This window comes from Strix aluco, chromosome 18 (assembly GCF_031877795.1).
Source record: "Strix aluco isolate bStrAlu1 chromosome 18, bStrAlu1.hap1, whole genome shotgun sequence".
Classification (NCBI taxonomy): Eukaryota; Metazoa; Chordata; class Aves; order Strigiformes; family Strigidae; genus Strix; species Strix aluco.
In genome coordinates, this window is record NC_133948.1 from 13,280,862 (window position 1) to 13,296,368 (window position 15,507).

General features: G+C 47.6%; 1 protein-coding gene across 10 annotated transcripts in view; it reads left to right on the forward strand.

Moving 5' to 3' along the window:
* TPCN1 (two pore segment channel 1) overlaps nt 1-14,542 on the forward strand; it is a 49,165-nt gene extending 34,623 nt beyond the window's left edge. For all 10 annotated transcript variants that reach the window (XM_074843907.1, XM_074843908.1, XM_074843912.1 and 7 more), the window contains 13 exons: nt 417-473; nt 563-616; nt 2,101-2,173; nt 2,405-2,512; nt 3,748-3,819; nt 4,639-4,728; nt 5,488-5,603; nt 6,320-6,366; nt 6,917-6,985; nt 7,425-7,509; nt 8,998-9,134; nt 10,436-10,516; nt 11,757-14,542. In XM_074843907.1, coding sequence (XP_074700008.1) covers nt 417-473; nt 563-616; nt 2,101-2,173; nt 2,405-2,512; nt 3,748-3,819; nt 4,639-4,728; nt 5,488-5,603; nt 6,320-6,366; nt 6,917-6,985; nt 7,425-7,509; nt 8,998-9,134; nt 10,436-10,516; nt 11,757-11,879 — 1,112 coding nt within the window. In that variant the 3' untranslated portion in view covers nt 11,880-14,542. The remainder of the gene's footprint in view (nt 1-416; nt 474-562; nt 617-2,100; nt 2,174-2,404; nt 2,513-3,747; nt 3,820-4,638; nt 4,729-5,487; nt 5,604-6,319; nt 6,367-6,916; nt 6,986-7,424; nt 7,510-8,997; nt 9,135-10,435; nt 10,517-11,756) is intronic.
* Nucleotides 14,543-15,507: the final 965 nt, after the last annotated feature.

A 15,507-nucleotide genomic window follows, 5' to 3' on the forward strand; every position in this document is an offset into this window, starting at 1 on the left:
TTCTCAGGATTTGAATGCTGGGGAGCAGCGATAGATCCAGGCCGACAGGGCTTTGTCCTGCACTGTCAGGGACCCAGTGGTTCTTGAGATCTTGTTCCAGAACTAGGAGGAAGCTGAAATATGCAGGTAATAACATGGCAGAATGTACAATAATTATGAGTTAAAATGATTGTACATGATTCAGACCGTTGTTTTGATTTAGTTTTGCTTTCTTCTGAAGATAAAGGTACTGCATCTGTTAAAGGCCTGGGAAAAGTCAGGGTAGAAGATTCTCCCACGTTATGAGTTCAGTTTGTTGAATTGGAAACAATGACCCTGCCACTTGTCCTATATTGTACTCTTTCTGTTAGCCTAGGAAATGGATGTCCTCTGGTCCAGGAGTAGTTTTGCTATGGGTTTTTTACTTTGTTTTCCAGATACTGTGGTGGCTGTGAATGGAATTTGGATTCTTGTTGAAACCTTCATGCTGCAAGGTAGGAAACATCACAGCTTGTTTCTTAACTGTGAGGCTGGGGGATTGAAAAAAGGGAAGTCTAGAAAAAGTTCTTCTTTTGTCTTGCAGGAGGGAATTTCTTCTCCAGAAATGTCCCATGGAGCTACATAGTCTTCCTCACAAGTAAGCTGATGCCTCCCCACAGAGCTGTGTCATTTCATAAGGAGTTGGGAGGGGAATAGACAGCTCTGTTCCTGGGAGATAATTCAGTTTGAAGTTAAAACTTAGCCACAGGTGTACAGACTCCATCTAGAACAGTGCTGCCTGGCAGGGATTGTCAGCATCCACACAGACCCACGTGAACACTGCTGCAGTGTTACACAGCTCCCTGCACCACAGCAGTCTGGGGGGCCTCTTACCTCTGGTGCAACTCTCAGCAGAAGCTGCTGTATTATATTAAAGTTGGCGTCAGCCCTGAGAGCAGAATAACGTCGTTTGTTAGGCACAGCGTGCAAAGTGATAAGCTCCTCCAGACTTGTGATGGCTCTGCGTGGAGTTGCTCATGTTGCTCTGCGCTGCACTGACTATTCCAGGAGGCATTACCAGCTCTGATCTGATTGCAGCTGTGAGCTGGCTCTCTGCCACACAAAGCAAGGCAGTCGTGTTGGAGTACAGAGTGCAGGGGCATGCTGAGGAGAAGACTGAAAGGACTAGATGAACTAGTTGATGAGCTGAGTTTTCCAACTGAACGTCATCCCCTCCATGAACATGTACCTTAGTCTTCCTTTTCAGCCCAAGTACAAGCTATTGCATCTTCGTGGGCTGTTTCATTGCACTGCCATAGAGCTCTTCAGTGATGTGAATTCACTTCTCCTGCCAGTGTCTCTTGCTCGAGGAGGAGCGAAGTATAGCTCCACTGAGTCAAAATAGCGTGTTGAACTGCAGCAGAAGGTTCTCTGGAAAATCTAGGAGAGGTTGCTAACATCTTATTTGTCTGCTGGGTAGCTCTAGTGCTTCCCTGACTGCTAGTCTTCAAAACACTTGTTATGAAAGTTTGAAGGCAGAGGCACTCTGCAACACTTCTTTTCACAAAGATGTTGTCATCCAGCTCTTCTCTTCACTTTTCTCCTACCCCTCCTCCTTGGAACCTGGAAAGAAAGATTTTTGGGATGACAAACAGGGCATCATCATGTTATTATGGTGTTCTTTAACTTACAGGCCCACAAGGTGTTGCTAGGACAGAGGGTGAAAGTAGATGGCTCCTCTTTGAAAGGACCTCTCCATGCAGGTCAGGGCTAGGCTAGGGGGTGTGGATATGTTCCACTGAGATAGAAGGAAATAAAAAGGCAGGACTGAATTCCCTACACCACTTTCTGGCCTTTCTTACAGGAGTTTGTGCCTCAACATTTATAGCGTGTTAGCCAGCTAAGTGTTTTGTAGACTGTTCTGTAGAGAAATCGCCATGAACACAGGAAAATACGTTGATTTGGAAGGAAGATGTCTCTTTGGCATCTCACCAAGAATAAGAAGAATGGGTGGGGATCTGTTAAACCTATGTTCAGAGGTCCTCTACTTAAAACATGACACATCCTTGAGGACAAGCCTTTGCATAAGCCCTCCTTGCGATGCTGCTTATTTCTGTCTGTGACTGTCATCTTGTGTTACAGTTTATGGTGTCGAGCTGCTCCTGAAGACCACTGGACTGGGGCCTGTCGAGTACCTGTCCTCAGGTTGGAATCTGTAAGTGCTCACTGATGTTTTGAGAGAGAGGTGGCAAACGTTGTTGGGTTAGACTTGACTTCTGAGATGAGTGTTTAGGCCTGTAGACGAGGCTGTCAGCAGGCTATTGAAATCCTTCTGCCCTTGGCCTTGTGCATCTAGTTAGGCTGGAGCAGCACCAAGTACCTCTCCTCTGCTGAAACACTAGTGATAAATCGTTGCTCTTATTTTGTTTTATTTTTTTCTTTCCAGATTTGACTTCTCAGTCACCCTCTTTGCATTTTTGGGGCTCATGGCACTGGCGTTTAACATGGAGCCATTCTACTTCATTGTGGTTTTGCGGCCCCTCCAGCTGCTGAGGTGAGACAGGAAGGCTGGTGGTGGGTACAGAGAGCAGGTGGGGAAGAAAACAGCCAGGCTTGTTTTCCATCAATCCAGTTGGGGTCCAAGCTCCTTGCCAGGAGAGGGCAAGGATTGCTCTGTGGTACATGACCATGGCAAACAGGAATTGCGTGGGGTAATGAGATTAGCCAGAGTTATCAAAATGAATGATAACAAAAACTTGGGATGGGATATGAAACCCCGTGCTTTGGAGCTTAAGCTGATCTCTAATAGAGATCAAGGGATTTACCGAGGGCAGATTATCCTGTGTCTGCCTTCGTGGGGTTCTTACACCTCCTTTAAATTGTCTGATGCTGTTCAGAGAAAAGCTCTTCTGTCAGGGTGAGACAGTCTGAACCAGTTTAATAATTTCCATTGAATTACCAGAAATTACAGTTTTCAAAGGATGCTGCTTTCTAGGGTGAAGTACAACCCTGCTCTAACCGCATCTCACACTTTAAGCAAGACTTTAAGCCTGTAACCTCTCTGCAGCTCAGCAAGATGGGTCTGATTAACCCTCTCATTTCGAGGCTGTTACGAAGGTACATTCGCCTTTGCAGATTGCTTTGAGAGACATAGGGGGAAGGCATTTGAGGCAAAATGTTGTTTTGTTAAAAACAAACTAATGTAATTTAGCTCTTCAGTGAGGATTTAAAGAACACTTTATGACACTCAAGGGGGAAAAAAAATAATGTTTTCTCTGTTGCTCCCCTGCCAAAGCCTGTGTTTGGCAGCTGTGTTTCTCTGTAAAGGCTGACGGAGTTGCCAAATCTTAAATTAGCAGGCACAATGTAGGATTTTCATCAAATTTTATTGGGTCATGGGGGAAACACAGAAAAGTGTGTGTGTGAGGAAAGGAGTAATGAATCTTGACCCTGTATGCAGGACCTAGTTTTAAGTTCTTATGATTTTTTTTTTTTTTTAAATAGCTATTTATGCATCATGCTGTGTAGAAAGACGTAGATTTTTCCTTGAGATTCCTCAATCCTATGAACACTTAGTTGAATGTGTCGTAAACATTCAGATGGGACAGCAGGACACTGTTAGGTGAGTGGAGACCACTTGAGCAAGAGCAGATCCTGTGAATTTAGTGTCAGAAAACCTTACTTTTAATTGAGCTGGGAGGTACAGAGAACTGTGATACTCTCTCTAACTATTTCCAGCAACACCAGGAAAGTTGCAGTGTGTAGGTAACTATTGGCTTCTCCTTTCAGGCTATTTAAATTGAAGAAACGCTACAGAAATGTCCTGGACACTATGTTTGAGTTGTTCCCCCGGATGGCCAGGTACTAACTTCTCTTTGGGTGATGGCGGGGAGAGGGGAGTGAAAGTTTAGTGTCTAGGGCTGGGGCCAGGATAGGGATCTGTCAAACCTGCTAAAGATGTTTATGCTCTGGTCTGTCAATAGGTTGTTACTGATTCTTCAGTGTGCTGCAGTGGGGTGTTAATCTTCCAGTTTCTTGGAGCAGTACGCGATAAGTAACACTCCAGCACGCTGGGCCACCTCCTGCTTTTGTGTTAGGAAGATAACTAAGAGTCGATGCTTGTTTAATTTTGGTCCCCCATCCCAGCTTTTGGTGCCCATTTGGAAGGAACATTGGCATGAATGTTCCCAGATGTTTCCCTGTCCTTAGTACAGCCACGAGAGCATTACTGTGAAATGGTGGGGCAGAAGGAGCTTGGTGTTTGAGTGGGGCATCCTCAGACCTTATTCCCTTATTCTCTAGCAGAGCTAGAGAACCCTGTTCTTGGCACAGTCCCTGCATCCAAGGACGTGGAGAGGGCAGAAACAGTGTGTGTTGTTCTTTATTAAAGAAACTGTGGAGAGACATTTGTTTACCAGAAAAAGACAGACTGGGAGGGGATCCAGGCTCCTCTTTAGTTTCTCTCTTCAGTGAGTGGCAAGCTCCTTGTCCAAGGACTTCAAGAGAATGAGAGCAGGCAAAGAACTGCAGAGCCACAGTGGCAGGGAGGGTGGTCTGGGGTTTTCAGTGCTGTTTCCCATCCATTGGAAATTCCTTCCAGAGCAACCAGCCTGTGACTTTGTGTTTCCCTGCCTTAGCAACTCTTCAACAGCACAATACTCTTTCTGTTTTTGCCTCCAGCCTGGGTTTAACCCTGCTGATCTTCTACTATTGCTTTGCCATTGTTGGCATGGAGTTCTTTGCTGGTGTGGTCTACCCAAACTGCTGCAAGTAAGTACTGCAAATCCATCCCCCTCTGCAGTGGTTTTGGTGCACAGCCAGCAGTGGTGAGCCCTGGCAGCTCTATCTCCCTGTGGAGAAGGGGCCAGAGAATGGGTCTGCATGGGGTTTTGCAAACGAGGCAACATGCTGCAAAAATCTAGGAGACACTTCACTTCTCTAGGTGAGATTGGATGAAATGGCTTTTGCATTGCATTTGGAAAGGGAGAGATTTCTGTGGTAGGGTTGGCTGGCTTTAATGAGCTCTGTAACTTGCCTCGGGTAGCTGCACTGGGAGGACTTCTTCATGGTGCCGTGGCTGGAAACTCTTGTAACATCTGCTACAGAGTGAAGTTGAGATTTTTTCCTTGGTGATGCCAGAGTTGCTTGGCCAGACACGTTACATATTTAGGTCTCGTTTTGTACCAAGATAAATTCACCTGGTCTTGGAAGCTAAGCTGTCCTGTGCCTTTTCATCTTAAATGGTGGCAGACCACTTGGAAATGCCAAGCTTTAAGGGTGTGAGCCAAGAAGTCTAACTCAAACAGTTTCTCTGGTATATTTGCTGAATTGATCAGAAAGACTCCATGTGCTCCCTGGGCTTGTGCTGAGCTGTGAAGGAGAGAGGCTTTCAGAGAAAAAGACAAGTGTTGGCCAAGAGGTAGAAACTGCCACCCTGCTCACCACCCTCTAAGTGTTCTGGTATTTGTAACCCTTGAGATTTTCCTTGCTTTTCCAGTTCTCATTCTTTGTCCTGGTTTGTCCAACCAGCACAAGCACAGTCGCAGATTCCTACCGCTGGGTGAATCATACAGTTGGCAACAAGACGGTTGTGGAAGAAGGTTATTACTATCTCAACAACTTCGACAACATTTTGAACAGCTTTGGTAAGGGCAGTTTTGTCCGTAGCAAAGGCTATTCCTTAGTGCATCTGTGTCCTGCAGAGCTGGATGGCAGGACTGTAATGCTCTTGTAAGAAGCCTGGGACTCTCCCATAGAGTCAGTCCCACTGATGCACCTCAAACACTCAGCACCCGGCTCTCTGTCTGGAGAATCCAGCTGACTAATTGTGCCATGACTGTTTTGCAAGGTAAGCAGATGGCTCTTAAAAGCCAGTGTGAAGCCAGCAGATCTGTTCTGACTGGTGATCAGACCAGACTTCCAGAGATGTTTACGGAGGGCTTTAAGTCATTACCCTTCTAAAGAACCAATAGTGATGCTAGTACATTTCTTTAAACCCACTGATGAAGAATAATTTGAATGTTGATTACTCTCAATGTGATTTTTCTTAATGTGTGAGCAGAGATGCTTATCTCCTGGAGACTTCAGAGGTCTCCATGCTCTCTGCTGGAAAGAGGTCTGTTTCTGATTCTTTTAAGAAATACAGATTAAGGCATGCTCCTGGTTCTGTGGGTCTAACCCCCTTTGTCTGAAGCAATTGCAGTGATGAGGGTCTGCGTTCTGTCTCCGGATTTGCTGACTGTATTGAAACTTCAGTGTCTTGTGTCAGCCTTCCCTGTCAAATACTTTGTCTAAGAATCACTGTAAAGTAGGTCAGGATGGATAAAGTCATTGTCTGTATTTTTTCTCCCACTGTATACAGTCACGCTGTTTGAGCTGACAGTCGTCAATGACTGGTACATCATCATGGTAAGTAAAGCTCAGCTACCTTGTGTGCACAGACTCTGCCCATTGAGCTCAATCTTCCACACCACCACTGCTTTCTTCCCCTGGTGATTGGAGATGGGCCCAACACTGCCACTTCTTGTTGCCAGACATCTTTTGGCCCTGGTTGTTGGGTGGCATTTGACCTCTGGCATACTGCTGAGCATGTTTTCTTGTGAATCTTGACCAGCCTTCAGGCCAGGTTTCACAGCCTGGACAAATGAAGTCGCTCTATATTCCAGCTTGTCACCCTGCTGCCCAAGCTGTGTTCTCATAGAAGCAATGGCTCTTGGCAGCCCCAAGCTTTACATGTTCTGTGTGTTTGCATATAGGAACCTCTCTTTTTAGCTTGAGGGGCAGATTAGCTGCAAGGACCAGTTGGGGCATTGAGTGTTGTGAAGGCAGCCCCTGGGGCTAACTGTGGAGCCACAAATGAGAGATAGATAATGTTTATGCTGCTTTGTGTCTGTTGGCAAGCAGTTAACAGCAGAATCTCCCTTTTGTGCACTGCTGACTTCTTCCCTCTCCTCTTTAGGAAGGGGTGACATCCCAAACCACTCACTGGAGCCGTCTTTACTTCATGATCTTCTATATTGTGACCATGGTAGGTTTCCGGAGATGCTTCATGCATCAAATAGTAGGGATGAGGCGGGGAGACAGCTTTTACTGTGTTCCAGAGGGAGTTTCCATTGCTGAATGAGGACAACTCTGCTCTTCTACAGAAATGTTTCTTTCAGAAACAGGTGTGAGCCCACATCAGTTGCAGGAAGTTGAATTTATGGGCATTGACAAAGCTAATGCTGCACAAATCTGGGTCTGGGGCAAGGACTAGGGCAGCACGAGAGTTTTGTTCTGTCCCCGTTGTGGTTGACTGTTAGCAGTTTACTCACAGGTGTGACATGTGCATCCCCTCTGCCCCGGAGGAGCTGGGTGGGGAGCACAGAGTTGAAGCACAGACCAAATGCTCAGCTTCTGGTTGAACTGGGCTGGAAGAACCCCCCAGCAGCAGCCTCCTAATCTCTTCTGTTCATGTCCTCTCCCAGGTGGTGATGACAATCATTGTGGCTTTTATTCTGGATGCTTTTGTCTTCCGCATGAACTACACTCGGAAGAACCAAGATTCAGAAGGTCAGAACTTGAGGACTGGTTGACCTACAGTGTTGTATCTTCTCTCCCTGGTGTCTTGTGTCTGTAGGAGAGAATGGGATTGGCCAGAAAAGACCAGATTTTTTTTTTTTTTTTTTTAGCCTGACTTCCTAAACTCATTCTTATGCTTCTGTGACATTTCTACATGGCCTTTCTCCTCTGCCCCTCATCTCTCCCCCAGCACTCCCCAAAAAGCGTGCGTGTATGTATGTATGTGGGTTTTTATATATATATGTGTGTGTGTGTGTGTGTGTGTGCACTCTTCAACTACTTGAGCCATTTCAACCAAATTATTTGAAGATAGGAAGTCTGCGTGCCTTAGTGAAAGAAATCTAGGAACAGCAACAATGTAGCAAAGATCAACTAGAGACCTTACAGGATGGGAAGGTGATTTTTTTGTTTTTAAACCCAATTTCCCTTCCTCGCTAATATACTCACTGGCAGCAGAATGTGTCTCCAAGTGGTTTGTCCAGCGTTCAGCCACCAAAATGCTGGATCCAAGTGGTTTGCCAACACTCTTTGTCATGACATGGACGATGGATGCTGCCTATCCAGTTCTTTCCACATCTCCCAGTTGTTTTTAGACTGGTGACTACATCCTGGTTTTGGACAAGCCACTGACAGTGACTAGTCTCTCCATCCCCTCACTCTGTGAGTCACCAGTTTTACTCACTGTCCTTTGTCATCTGAGCTGGGTGTCTGAAACTGCATGTAACTTCATGACCTGCTAATTTAGGTGCCACAAACACATTAATTTCTTATAGCCCTTCTCCTGATATTCCTTCAGGTGCTCTACACCCAGACTTTTCTATTCATTCTCCACGCAGACTAATCTTAATAATTCTTTACACTTTTCTGCAGGAAGGAGATATAGCTACCGCATTTATACATTTAATACCAGAGAATCTTCCCCGCAGAAACATGACGAAGGCCCCAGACATGGGAGCAGCTTTGATCAGCCCCTCATCTTTCTTAGGTGCCAGAAGATCAAACTTACGTGGCACAGGCCCGCAGGAGCCAGGCATTGTTAGTTACAGAAACACTTTTCATCGTGGTCACTCCTACACCCAGTTTGAAGGGTGCAGTGAAAGACATTTGTTAGCACTGAACTCCCAAGCTGTGTTAGGCAGTTGCAGGTCAAAAGGCAGCAATTCCTGTGTGATTATTTGCTTTGCTACTTAATTTACAGGCATGCAAAAAGCTACAAGATTTTTTTTAAGATACTGAGGAGCCTGATGTTTTAAAAAGCTGAGTTGCTTGCTGGCACTGCACACTAGTTAACTTCTTCCCTGCCTTGCTGGGGGACAAGGACATACATGTTCTAGTCACAAAAGTAGGTACAGACTGTGCCTGACATCTGGCTTGGTCCTGTGCGCTGTTAAGTTTTGCCTTCCAGGATTATCATAGTGGCTGATGAAGCAATGTTCATCTTGGAGACTTTTTTTTTCTCTTTCTTTCTTGCCTCTCCAGAAGACAACGGCATTGTTCTGGAGAAGGAGATCTCCAAGGAGGAAGTGGTTGGCATAATCGAGCTGTACAAGCGGAGTTCAGCTGCCACTGAAACAGCTCAGCTGCAGAAGATCGTTTTGCAGATGGACAAATACGGGGTAAGAGGAGACGCTCACTGCAAGTTCTCAGCTTCAGGGGAGGGAGGCGTGCTAGGGCCACAAATGCCTTTTTGCTGTCTTGAGAGAAGCTGCATGTGTCTTGTAGTGCTAAGAGCTGAGTTACTGGAGGGACTCTGTAGCATCAGCACAAAGATTTGCTGCTCTAGAAAAGTAGCAGCTGAATTTCCCCTGCACTCTGAATAGCCTTGACAAAGGGTCGTTGCTATTGCCTTCAAACTTGGGTTAGAGCTGTCCTGACCCCCTACTGACTGGGAAAAAGTGTATTTATTTTTCTTTAAGGACGCCATTGTCTTGTAATTCTCCTGCCTCTCTCTCTGTGCCATCGTACACTTAGGCTTGGACAGTCCTGAAACATTATGCAGCAATATGATGGTAACGATTCCAAACACCAGGCTTCCTTTCTCCAGGGCACTGCTTACATTTTCATTCTAAAACAGGATGGACATTTGGAAAAAAGAGCTGATCTGAGTAACTGCTCTTGTCTCAGAACTGTTGTCTCATGCATCTGGGCAGAGCTTAAGTGGTTGTTGTAATAATAGTCATTATATTCTTGTATCATCACTACAAAGTGCAGGTGCTACAGTCTCTTAAGCGACCTTTATTTGCTTTGGTTGGCTTGGTAGTTAAAGGCTGAGCTCTTGTTCACACAGACAAAATTCAGAATAGTGATGATGATACTGATCAGAAGCAGTTTTCAAGACAAACCAAAGGAGGATGCTGTCCTCAGCCTTGCAGTGGAGTACAGAATGATGATGCCAGACCTGAGGTTTCTCTTGCTTCTCAATCCTGTTCATATAGCTCGTGGTCAGAGAGTAATTCAGACTTTGGCTCTCTCCTTACACAATTTAAGAAGTCCAGGTCCATGGAGTAAATGGTGTGGTCTAGACAAGTGGGACCTGAAATTGTTCTCAGACAAGATCTTATTTGGAAGCTTGGGTTTGAGCCTTGTTCCAGGCACTGATGTTATGTTCATCTGACTAAATTTAGCACTGCTGACAGATGCATCCATCTGAGCTACAGCTCCCTCTGTAGCCTTTGGGGATCTGCTCAGTATGACTCATCTCAGCCTGCGGTAGATGCCTGCATTTGTTAGGTGATGTGCACCCTAAAATGCCTTTTTCCCGTGACAACAGGAGGAGCCCAGGATAGCCCAAGTCATCAGTGGATGATGGGTGTCCGCATGAGGGATGTCTGGAGTTGCAGGGACTGATTCTGGGAGCTGCTGAGTGACTGATGAATGTCTTTTTTGATTTTTCCTCTTCCTTCCCCCAACTCTTTAGCAAATGTCAACACTGTTTCTGGGACGCAGATCAAGGACCAAGAGTGATTTGAGTATGAAGATGTATGAGGAGGAGATACAGGTACGTGGGCCTGAGTTGGAAATATCAGCAAGTCTCTGTGGTGAGCAGAACATCGCCTGCAATAACAAACCATCCTTTTAAAAACTGGAGTCCTTCTTCCTCCAAGACCCAGACAGCCACGTGTCCTGTGAGAAGCATAGGCAGTAGATGAAGTGTGCTTTAGATGGAGCCGTTCTTGCACTCAGGATCTTTCTTAAACCACAGAGCACATCAGAGCCTCTTCAGTGGGTGCCGGTGCGAGGCTGTGCCGGTGAGAGTCAGCACTCAGTGTGTGCGTGGGCACTCCAGCTTGGCTGAGCTCACCTGGCCTCGCCGAGCTGGACGTGTTTGGGCTGCGAACACACGCACGGTGTGTTCCTGGGGCTTGGCTGCCGAGTGCTAGTTTGTTAAACCACTGGAATGTGATTGTGTTTGAGCTTGGGTGTGCCTGTCTGACACAGAAACCAAGTTTCCCTCCCAGGCAGAGTGCTGCTTGGTGTGAGCAATGCTGCCTGCTTTTCTGTCAGAATAACAGGCTAACAAAGATGGGAAACACTTAAGTCATCTGATTCTCTGGCTTGTTTAGGGCATTTCTGCTAGTGCCCTTTGAGGTCAGGGACTTTATGCCATGGTCAGTGTAGTGCCTGCCAGACATTCACTCCAGGTTGAAGGTCATGGGCTAATGTAATGATTAGTACTGAAAGAATTAATCTCATAGCCATTTGAATCTGTCCTTTGTCCCTTGGGCAGCTAGCTTGGGGATGAGTCTTCAGTCCCCCTAACAAAAATACCCATGTTATTTACCACAGACCTGGGTGGAAATCTGCAGAGAAGCTCCCTGCCTGTTCTGCTTGGTCTCAGATTCAGGGATGTAACATACTGTAACACTCTGGGCACTGCCCAGGATTGGGGGCAACTCTGCACATCCCAAACATCAATACTGGAGTCCTAGACGTTTGGGAGGGATCCTGCGAGAGGGTTTGTCAGTTCAGCCAACTGGAGCTGAGCCATAGCTGGTACTTCTTGCTTGGACAGTGGGTGGCAAGGTCTCGGTGCGTCTGTCACAGCCTTGCTGCAGCTGACCGGGTTGTTTTGGGAGGTTGGGCTATATCCAGGGCTTTGGAAAGAGCCTCTCTGTGCCTACAGAGCAGATGTGCCCTCACATGGCAGAGCAGCCAAAGGCTCTGCCCTTCGGGGTCCTGCTGAGGGGCTGCGAGGCCAGAGTGGGACAGAGCCTGATCTCAGTGATCTTCTGTTGCAGGAATGGTATGAGGAGCATTCCAGAAAAGAGGAATCTGAGACATCGTTGCAAGAGCCTGCATCTGCTTCCAACAGCTCTCTGAAGCCCCTGAGCCTCCGACAACGCTCCCAGACTGTCATTTAGGCCTAGCTAACGCAAGCCGCCTTCTATGCAATAACCTAGAGTATTCACAGCGTATATATTGGGATGATGTATATAGATCTGTTCAGTGTACTGTTCAGCTTTAGGGTTTAAAGCTCTTCCCCTAGGCAGTGAATTGCTGAAAAACCAGAGGCCTGGGGGACTCTGTGTAAGGCTGCTACACACAGGTTGAGTGTGATGCCCGTGCTCAGCACAGAGTGAGCATCTCGGACAGGACACAGACCTTCTCCCGCTGAGCCGCTTCCCAGGCTCGAGCCTGCTGTTTGTCTTACCACTAACAGACCTTGGGGAAAGGAACGTGTAATCCATTAACAGCAGGAAATGCACTGAAGCCACCTGCTTAATATTAAAACTTTTGCCCTTTTTGAAGATCTCTTTTGCTTAAAGGGTACCATTAACCTAGGAATAAAAGATCAGGGAGTGAGTTTTTTTCTTCTCCACCTTCCCTATGCAAAGAAAGAGGAGGTGGTGTGAAATTTCAGCACTTTTGGAAGAGCAGTCTGCCTTTCCCCTCCTTTTTGGCACACCTAGATGCACTCCCTGTAGTAGATCCAACTCTGATTATTGAATTTAGCTGTCCCCGAGCAGTTCTGTGGCAGCTGAGGACAGAACTGAGGGCCAGCATCTCATTGTGTTATGACCATAGGTGGGGCAGGAGTTTGGGGAGACAAACTCTGTCTCTGCTGTAGCTATCAAGTATCTGCATCGCTGCTGGTCGGTTCTGCCTGGGATTGGGATTGCCTCTGGAAACCCCAAAGCTCCTGTCCCCGTTCAGTGGGAGGGGGCATTCTGCAGGGTGACGGTGGCTGTTGACCTCTGCCACTTGGCCACCTGCTCTGTAAATGGCAAATCTCTGGCTGGTCCTTAGCTCAGCTAGATGACTACGAGGAAGAAGTGGAAGGTTTTGCAGCTCCAAGTCTGACTTATTTCTGCCTGGCTCTGGGTTAAGGAGAGCTTATGGGCATCAAACAGTACTGCTGGTTAGTCCTCAGCCAGGTCTTTGCTTTGTGACCGAGTCCCAGCACAGCAGTGTTGCTCCTCCCGTGCTCTTGCCCTTGCAGAAGTGTTCCTCAGTCTGTCAGATGCTGACTGAGTTGGATCTTTGGAAGATCCACTGAAGAGCTTTACTGTTCCCCTGAATTTTGGATGCAGGACGAACATGGAAGATGATGATTCTTCTCACCTGCCTGCTTTTCTGCAGCTGGCAAGGAGGCTGCCAGATGTGGTAGCTGAGGGATGGGAAGGAAAGGGGAAAAGGGATCCCTTCCCAGCTCCGCCACGTTTATTCTGGGATCATGACAGGTTGCATCATCGCTTGTGTTTCATTGCCCTCAACGTGATGAGAAGCTGTCTCTGTAAGTCCCCTTTTTGCCCTGTCAGCACAGAACGTGCTGAGGGCTAGAAGTATCTGTCAGCTGGGAGGTTCCCCTCACTTCTTGCTGTTTGATCTTTTCTCAGGTTCAGACTAAGAGTAGAGCTTGCTTGGGGATGCTTTCTCCTTCCTCCAGCTAGATCAGACAGTGGAAGATCTGTGTGCCCGTTCCCTTTGTCTCACATACCTGTCTTTTCCTTGGTGGCCTCACCACGTGGCACAAGGACAGTGGGAGAGGACTGATCCTACCTGGGCAGTTCAGGAGCATTTCCTGGGTGGATGAGACTTTCAGAAGTAGGCAAGACAGAGCTGCTTCTGAAAATCTCTCCCTGCATAGCATGGTGGGAGCATCTGGGCTATGGGATGGAAAGAGTGGGTGAGCAGCTTTCCAGGCAAGACGCACACCATCCTCTGCTCTCATCCCTTGCCAAATTCCCTGGGTGCCTCAGGGCAACTCTTTTGTTTCCTTTCTGGGTACTGCAGGTATGAAACTACTTCTGAGCTGAACCGTGAAGGACCTTAAAGGGCTGTTTTCCAAACCATAAATTCGACCACAAATTAATGAGCAGTGCAGTTGTTGCTCTTGCAGTTGCTCTGCATGGAGTCGCAGCCTGGGAGATTTATCCAGATTAGTCCTGGGGCTGGAGAAGATGTTGTTTATTCTGTTTTAAGTTGTGAGCAGGATGAATGAGCATTGTGAAGGTTAGGGGGGGGGGGAAAATGTGGCTGTGTGTAAACTCCACATTCCCCTACAGCCTATTTCTCCTTGCAGAGCTGTCAGTGACTTTTTTGGGGGTGTTTTCTGGGTGTGAATGGAGCTGCAGCTTTAAGCTGTGTTGAGGGGGGCACTAACCTGCTTAAATGCATTTACAGGGCTCTTGTGTCACAGAGACGGGAATGCTTGAACTGGGGTTCAGGGCTCAGGTGCTGCTTCCGTGGTTTTGTGCTGAGGCGTTGATCTGCCCCCATGTACACACTGTATTAATTATTTTTGTAAACCAAGGAGGGTCGCAGAAGTTTACTTCTTCCATACGACTTTGGAAGGAAACAAAGTTTGAGTACGGGGCATCCCCTTGTATTTATCCTCCTCTCCCCCACCTGACACACAGACTAACGACAGAGACAATCATTTTGTAGGGAGCAAGGGAGGAAGTGCTGCAGGATTTTTGTATGCTGGTGTTTTGTTTATAAAATGATTTTATGGACATGTCTGTAAAATATTCTCTAGATTTTTTTCAAGCACACTAATAAAAAGCATCCTCGGCTTTGTAAAGGCAGCGGCTTCCTTTCCTCCTTCCCGTGTTATTCCAGAAGCGGGGCTTGGCCGTGGCTGAAGCATTTCCACAGTGTTTGAAGAGGAGCGGTGCCCGCCCTCCCTCTCCGGTGGCAACCGCTTGCGTGGGCATATTTTGCACGCGTGCCCTGCCGAGCTGCTCCCAGTTCTTGCTCCTGGACATTGCAAAGCCCAGCTTCCCTCTGCCCTCCCCCCTGCCAATTTTTTTCCTAAACGTTAAAACAACGCTTTCAAACTTAACGTTTTTTGAAGCTACCCCAATGCAATATTTAAGGTTAGAAGGGGTTTTTTGCCCCTGTACCTCTGTATTGGTACGTTGGCTGCGGTTTCGATTGCTTTAGCCCTGCTGTGTGTAAGGAAGGGGGGGGTTGTCTCCCTGGATAATTCCAGCAGCTGCTGGTAACTTGCAGCAGGTTCAGGGCAGAGCCAATAGCTGCAAGTGCAGGCAGCGTTATTTTTTTTGAAAGCCTGTATCTGGTTAGAAAAAGGAGAAATGATCCAGGCCCAGGAGGCTGCTGGCAGGGAGCAGGAACCAGGTCCGGTGGTTGTGCTTCTTGCAAAACAGCCCCACTCTCCCCGCGGAGCAGCAGTCGGTTGTCCCTCGGTAACGGCAGTTTGCTTTCTAGCTGCGGGCCCTCCGCCAGGCACCAGAAGCACCAGCCCACCCTCTCCACTGCCCCTGGCACCGTGGGCAGCCCCACCAGTGTCCCCATATCCCCGGGGAATGCCCCTCGCAGCCCACGCTGACCCCGCGCCGTGACGCTGCAGTTCCCGACCGTGCAACTGAACGGCCGAGTCAGGCGCATGTGACCGCTGTTGAGAAATCAGCTGCTGGAAACCACTTCCTCGAGCCGCTGGGGACAACGGCCCTGCGTGGCCACGGCCGAGGCTGTCACCCCCCGGCCCCTCCGCTGCTGCTGGCTCAGCTCGTGAGAAGCTCCGGG